This window comes from Salvelinus fontinalis, chromosome 3, assembly GCF_029448725.1.
Source record: "Salvelinus fontinalis isolate EN_2023a chromosome 3, ASM2944872v1, whole genome shotgun sequence".
NCBI lineage: Eukaryota > Metazoa > Chordata > Actinopteri > Salmoniformes > Salmonidae > Salvelinus > Salvelinus fontinalis.
The window spans coordinates 7,771,740-7,778,693 of NC_074667.1; the positions used below are offsets into that span (position 1 = coordinate 7,771,740).

Genomic DNA, 6,954 nt, shown 5'->3' on the forward strand with positions numbered 1-6,954 from the left:
TGTATTTGATGGATAACACTCACAACATTCTTTACATATTCAGGAAACCAGATCTTTTCATTCACAATTAATATTGTGATGTAATTTAGCATGACATGAATAAACAGTCAATGTATACCTAAAACTTTTGGGTTATGTTATTATTATTGACAATTGTCTTCAAGTTTCGCCGTTATACCTTGGAAGGCAGGTGTGAAGCTCGAGGTGATCTGGAGCTGGCTGTTGAACTGATAACAGATACTGTTCAGATAGGAGTTCCCATAACACTCGTGTGTCAGGCCAGGGCTGCAGGCCTGAATGAGGAGAATACGTCATTGTAAATGTGAAAAAATAATGGATTGTCTGGTGGACCGCAGATATCTTCAAAAGAGAGAGTTACAGGAATTTGCCATGATAATTTTTTAGATTGCTGAGCTATTGTTTTATGGCTCAAGTGAAACAAGTCATTCAGGTTTAAACAGGCAGCCCAATTCTGATATTTTTTGCCACTAATTGGTGGAGCTGATCTGATTGGTCAAAAGACCAATTAGTGAAGACAAATTCAGAAATGGGCTGCCTATGTAAATGCTGCCAAACATATGTATTACATATGTACAGTATACTCACATGGAGTATTTGAAAACAAGAACATGATCAAATTAATTGTTTGGTGGTTATCTTACAGTGAACGTTGGAGGAGAAGTAGATTGTCCAGCCATAGACAGTCCAATGTACTTGATTGTGTCAGTTCCTGTTGGAAGGCAAAAGGCAGACTTGCAGAATCAACTAGTGTTTCTCATTTTCAAGATCTTGTTGACATTTTAGCAATATTTTAATACTCTGACAAATATCGATTAGCCATGGTTACCGTGATAGGTGTTACATGTTCTAATAATTTGTATAATTATTCATTTTGTTAAGGTAACCACCTTTCTAAATTGCAGTCCAGTAAGTACAGTATAGTGTATCATCAACTTCCATCTCTACCTTGAGGAGTGTAAAAGTCTTTACAGCTTGTTGTGTCTTGAGCACAGCTACAGATTCCACCAGATCCGTTCTTCTGATATGGAGCACTGACCATTACCCTGTTGGTGAAAGGTTAGTGTTGTCGATTTAGATGAGACTGTATCTACTTCTTATATATATATGACAAACTTTAGAACAAGAATGGTTTCTGACAATGTGGTAAATGACTTTTGTACATCTGTTTTCTTTTGGTTACGAAGGTGAGAATAGCAGCTGCATGGTGAAGGAGGGAAGCAGGATGTTGTCAGAGGTGTGATATGACGAAACACAAGTCAGAATTTCCATTCCATCAACGTATGCATAACCATAATCATTTAAGAAACGAAATCAGAATAGAATATGCTTTGGAACACTTCCACGTTAATGTGGATGCTACCATGATAACGGCTAATCCTCAATGAATCTTGAATAGTAATGAGTGATGAAGTCACAGAGGCATAAATATCATACCCCGTAAAACAATGCTAACCTGGGGAGAGTTAAGCATGTCTTGGGGTATGATATTTGTACGTGTAACTTGCTCATTTTTCAAGATTCATTGAGGAGTATCTGTTATCATGGTAGCATCCACATTAATGTGGAAGTGTGTAGAAACATATTCTATTCTTATTTACAATAAATGTGACTCTAAAATGACACAACACATTATTTACCATTAATTTCTATTGGGCATAAAATAATCTGAAACACAACCAAAACGAACAGCAAATGCATCCAACAAGTTTGTAGAGTCACAGCTTGATGTAATCGTTGCGTTCTAGGAATATGGCACCAAGTACTAACATTTGTACTACTTGAATACACATACAGTGCATTCGGAAAGTATTCAGACCCCTTGAGTTTTTCCACATTTTGTTACGTTACAGCTCCCGAGTGGCGCAGCAGTCTAAGCCACTGCATCTCAGTGCTAGAGGCGTCACTACAGACGCCCTGGCTCAAATCCACTGTATCACAACCGGCCGTGATTGGGAGTTCCATAGGGCGGTGCACAATTGGCACAGTGTCGGCCAGGTTTGGCCGGTGTAGGCCGTCATTGTAAATAAGAATTTGTTCTTAACTGACTTGACTAGTTAAATAAAATAAAGGTTAAATATATATTTTTTAAAGCCTTATTCTAAAATGGATGAAATCATTTTTTCCCCCCCTCATCAATCTACACAAAATTCCCCATAATGACGAAGCAAAAACAGGTTATTAGAAATGTTTGCAAATGAATTAAAAATATAAAATGGAAAGATCAGATTTTACATATGTATTCAGACCCTTTACTCATTACTGTGATGAAGCACCTTTGGCAGCGATTACAGCCTTGAGTTCTCTTGGGTATGACGCTAAGAGCTTGGCACACCTATATTCGAGCTTTTCCCATTCTTCTTTGCAGATCCAATCAGGGGAGATTGGATGGGGAGCGTCGCTGGACAGCTATTTTCAGGTCTCTCCAGAGATGTTCGATCAAATTCAAGTCCGGGCTCTGGCTGGGTTACTCAAGGACATTCAGAGACTTGTCCCAAAGCCACTCCTGTGTTGTTTTGGCTGTGTGCTTAGGGTCGTTGTCCTGTTGGAAGGTGAACCTTCACCCTAGCCTGAGGTCCCGAGCACTCTGGAGCAGGTTTTCTTCAAGGATCTCTCTGTACTTTGCTCCGTTCATCTTCCCCTCGATTCTGAGTCTCCCGGTCCCTGCAGCTGAAAAACATCCCCATCGCATGATGCTGCTGCTGCCACCATGCTTTGCCGTAGGGATGGTGCCAGATTTCCTCCAGACGTGACGCTTGGCATTCAGGCCAAAGAGTTCAATTTTGGTTTCATCAGACCGGAGAATCTTGTTTCTCATGGTCTTGAGAGTCTTTAGGTGCCTTTTGGCAAACTCCACGGGCTGTCATGTGCCTTTTACTTAGGAGTGGCTTCAGTCTAGCCACTCTACTATAAAGGCCTGAATGGTGGAGTGCTGCAGAGATGGAACTCTAAAACTCTGTCAGAGTGACCATTGGGTTCTTGGTCACCTCCCTGACCAAGGCCCTTCTCCCCTGATTGGTCAGTTTGGCCTGGCGGCCAGGTCTAGGAAGAGTCTTGGTGGTTCCAAACTTCTTCCATTTAAGAATGATGAAGGCCACTGTGTTCTTGGGGACCTTTAATGCTGCAGAATTTTTTGGTAACCTTCCCTAGATCTGTGCCTTGACACAATCCTGTCTCAGAGCTCTACGGACAATTCCTTCAACATCATGGCTTTGTTTTTGCTCTGATATACACTGTCAACTGTAGTACCTGATATAGACAAGTGTGTGCCTTTCCAAATCATGTCCAATCAATTGAATTTACCACAGGTAGTACGCAAGTATGAACACCATGGGACCACGCAGCCGTCATACCGCTCAGGAAGGAGACGCGTTCTGTCTCCTAGAGATGAATGTACTTTGGTGCGAAAAGTGCACATCAATCCCAGAACAACAGCAAAGGCCCTTGTTAAGATACTGGAGTAAACAGGTCCAAAAGTATATATATCCACAGTAAAACGAGTCCTATATAGACATAATCTGAAAGGCCGCTCAGCAAGGAAGAAGCCACTGCTCCAAAACCGCCATAAAAAAGCCAGACTATGGTTTGCAACTGCACATGGGGACAAAGACTGTACTTTTTGATGAAACAAAAATAGAACTCTTTGGCCATAATGAACATCGTTATGTTTGGAGGAAAGGTGATCCTAACTGACCTAAGACAGGGAGTTTGTACTAGGATTAAATGTCAGCAATTGTGAAAAACCGAGTTTAAATGTATTTGGCTAAGGTATATGTAAACTTCAGACTTCAACTGTATAGAGTGCATGTTTGCAGACACAGGTGCATTTTGTCATTTTTGTTTGCTCAGGTGTGTGATACTATTTTGCAGAAGAAGTTTGTAACATAATACTTAGCATTTTTCACTATGATGATAACAATAACACTTGCCCTTTGTCTTTGCCAGAAATGAATTGCAGGACTTTGTAACCAAAGAAATCCTTTTCCTCCCCCTTGTAGATTTTTGGGTTTGCTTCATCAATGTTGAAAGCCATTGAAGAGACAGCTGGCAAAGAAAAGAAAGAAGGGTACAATTGGATGACAGACACAACTATTTGGGTTAGATGCATAAAAATGATATTCGTAAAGATTAGCTGTCTAGTAGGCCTAATCCACGATGTACAATAAAATACATAATTTAAACAGCATTTCACACAAATCGTAGATATTCGATCTTCCCTACAACACGGGAAGTTGGCATCATTTCATATTTCATATTTTAGATTGTGGTCAGTGAAAACCAGTGCCGGCGCTACGTGGGCAAGATTTGGATACAGATTTGGATACAGTTATTTATTGATATGAATATTACTACACCAGAGCTACATGCTCTAGCCAGTAAAACTTCCCACCAGTTCATTGCCAACCCTGTAGCTTATTTTATGCTCAGGAAGCAAGAGCAAGCTGCTTCTCCATATTAGTTAAAAAAAATTGCTCAAAATAAGTGGCCAAACTATATTGCTATTCCTGGGACTTGCGTTGAGCTAGGATACTCGTACAAGAGCTATTATCAATAGACAGAGGAGAGGGGAAGAGAGACAGGCCAGTAGAGCTGATGCCAGCGGAGAAGTGTGAATTGTGAAAGATGGGAACAGTGAAGACAGAGATGTGTTACAAATTCGTGTAATTCATATATTAATCAATCATTCGTAGGCCAATGCTGTCATACCCCCTGACCTGTGCTATGCAAGACCGGGTCATAGAATATCCACCAGAGACAGATTTAAAAATCATAAACGCTTCATAATAAAGGTATACTATCGCATACTCTCTCCCCCTTCAAACTTTCCTTGTCAATTAATTTGGTAGGCTACATTGTTTTAGCATTATCCAAGGCCTAGGTTTTTATTAGCCAACGTTTATAGGAAAGGAGAAGTGTGATTTGCTCGTGTGTTTGAAATGCGCTGGTGGCTTTAAATGCTGGGTCCTTTTGACGGGTATGCTTGTGAGTTTGCTTATTCTCTCTATGTCCTTTCAGAACGTTTCCTAGAGTAAATTCATTAATTTCTGTTGTGCATTATGATGAGACTGTCGTGTTATCAATTTGGCAGAGTGCTTGGCCTCTGGCCATGGTCCTGATGTTGTCACTCCCACCGCGGAGACGCATTGTAACATTGCACTGTAACATTGTAAATAACTTCTTTATGATTTTTTCACCATGACAAATGTGTGATAAATGGCCAATAGTTCATTGACTGTCTCAAAACCATGAATCGACAATAAAGTTGTATCTAGGTTTAAAAGGATCCAACCAACTACTGCCTCAAATTGAAAAAAGGGGAAGTCGGTTACCGTTATTGACGTGAAACCACAAGTACAGATACTGTATGACTAGTTCTGTTTTCTAAAAAGCCCCCAAAATAATGACAATGGAGCATCTAACAAGTAAATAACATTTAGAGCATTAGAATTAGATTTTATTGGGATCCCCATTAGCCGATGGAAATGGCAACATTAGGCACCTTTCTTTTTCCTAAATGATCCTTGTGCAAGTTAAGCATCCGTTTTGAAAACATATCCTCCTCTACAATACTTCAACTTTGTCTATTGATTGCAATGGTGTGAACAGTTCAACATGTTTAGATTTAGATTTAGTCAGGCATAGCAAAACTAAAACTAAACTGTAATATAAAATATATAGTAATGAAAGTAATTAACTTTTTTTTTAATGAGTTGATCTGATGTTTTGTCCAACCCCTTTAATATGTAATTGAATTTTAAGCTGAGGGAAATCCTGTGAGTCGGCGCTTACCCATGGCTGCCATCCAGGTGAGCAGGGAGAGGGGTCCCTGCCTGGACATCTTCTCCTTCACTTTGTTCACTAGCATGCAGTGAGGAAAATATTGCAACACTCAACCTTTGCAAATGAAACTTGTCTTCCTGCACTTTGTTTCCTGTGTGCCTCTTCTTATAAGAGGCGTCTCCACCCCCAAAGTAGCTGCGGTATCATTTGGGTGAGAAAGTGGATGAACATGTTTTTTGCAATTTCCTATTTTGGATGATTGGTATTGGTACATTGCCCTGTCCCCTTCTTTTATACTTCCCCAGTGAGAACATCTTATAAGTATCAAAATGTGAGAATCCTGTCAAGAAAACCGGTATCGAATACATACTACAGAGGCAACAACAAACATATGAGAACGCTTATTTGGCAATTCAGTTGAGTTTCATTTAATTTCACATACTGTATGATTACAGTTTGAGTTTTATTGATTGTGTTTGAAATCACAGCGGCCTAGTAGCAGAGCCAGAAAGGTTACTTTGTCAAACCTCAGACACTCTTGGATACCAGTTTGATTGAGATTCTCCTTGCTTCAATGTACATAATAATTTGAATCAAATTTTGTCCCAATTGCCACATTGTACATTTGCTCTAATAAAATAAATAGTTAGCTAGTTTCTAAAAGTCTGTCAGAGGAAGGGTGTTGGTATCTTTTATAACCACAATGCTCTTCAGCTTTGCAGTGACATCCGTATGACACTTTCACTTAGAGTGGGAAATGTTTCAACACCCTCATGTTTGCTGTTTGTGCTGTTTTTCATGTCATCATTTATTTGATGTGTGTATCTTTGTAATCACAGGCCTCATTTGGAAAAGAGACATTGGTCACAATATAACTCCCTGTCAAAACAAGGTTAAATATAAGAAATATGATATAAGAAATCTTACATTAGTGTTGGGAACCAGCTATTTGTGTTTTGACTGTCAGTGAACGACTTATTGCAGTGTGTTGTAGAGTGCAAAGTTCAGAGGATGTCCTCTGGGGATTGCAACATTTCACTTCTGTTTTGAACTATCTACACACCATCTAGAAGTTTTTGTTTGTGTTGTCTCTTTCTTCCCGCCTCCTCTTCCACCCTATCCCAGGTAATTTGTTGCTTTTTTTATTGCAGTTTT

General features: G+C 39.6%; 1 protein-coding gene across 1 annotated transcript in view; it reads right to left on the reverse strand.

The window, feature by feature from the left end:
• The window catches only part of LOC129837729 (integrin alpha-X-like), a 29,866-nt gene extending 23,929 nt beyond the window's left edge, over positions 1-5,937 (reverse strand). Inside the window, exons 1-5 of the mRNA XM_055904125.1 lie at positions 5,809-5,937; positions 3,948-4,062; positions 967-1,064; positions 663-730; positions 179-293 (exon numbers count right to left, since the gene is read on the reverse strand). Of these exons, the coding sequence (XP_055760100.1) occupies positions 179-293; positions 663-730; positions 967-1,064; positions 3,948-4,062; positions 5,809-5,884 (472 nt within the window). The 5' untranslated portion in view covers positions 5,885-5,937. The remainder of the gene's footprint in view (positions 1-178; positions 294-662; positions 731-966; positions 1,065-3,947; positions 4,063-5,808) is intronic.
• Positions 5,938-6,954: the final 1,017 nt, after the last annotated feature.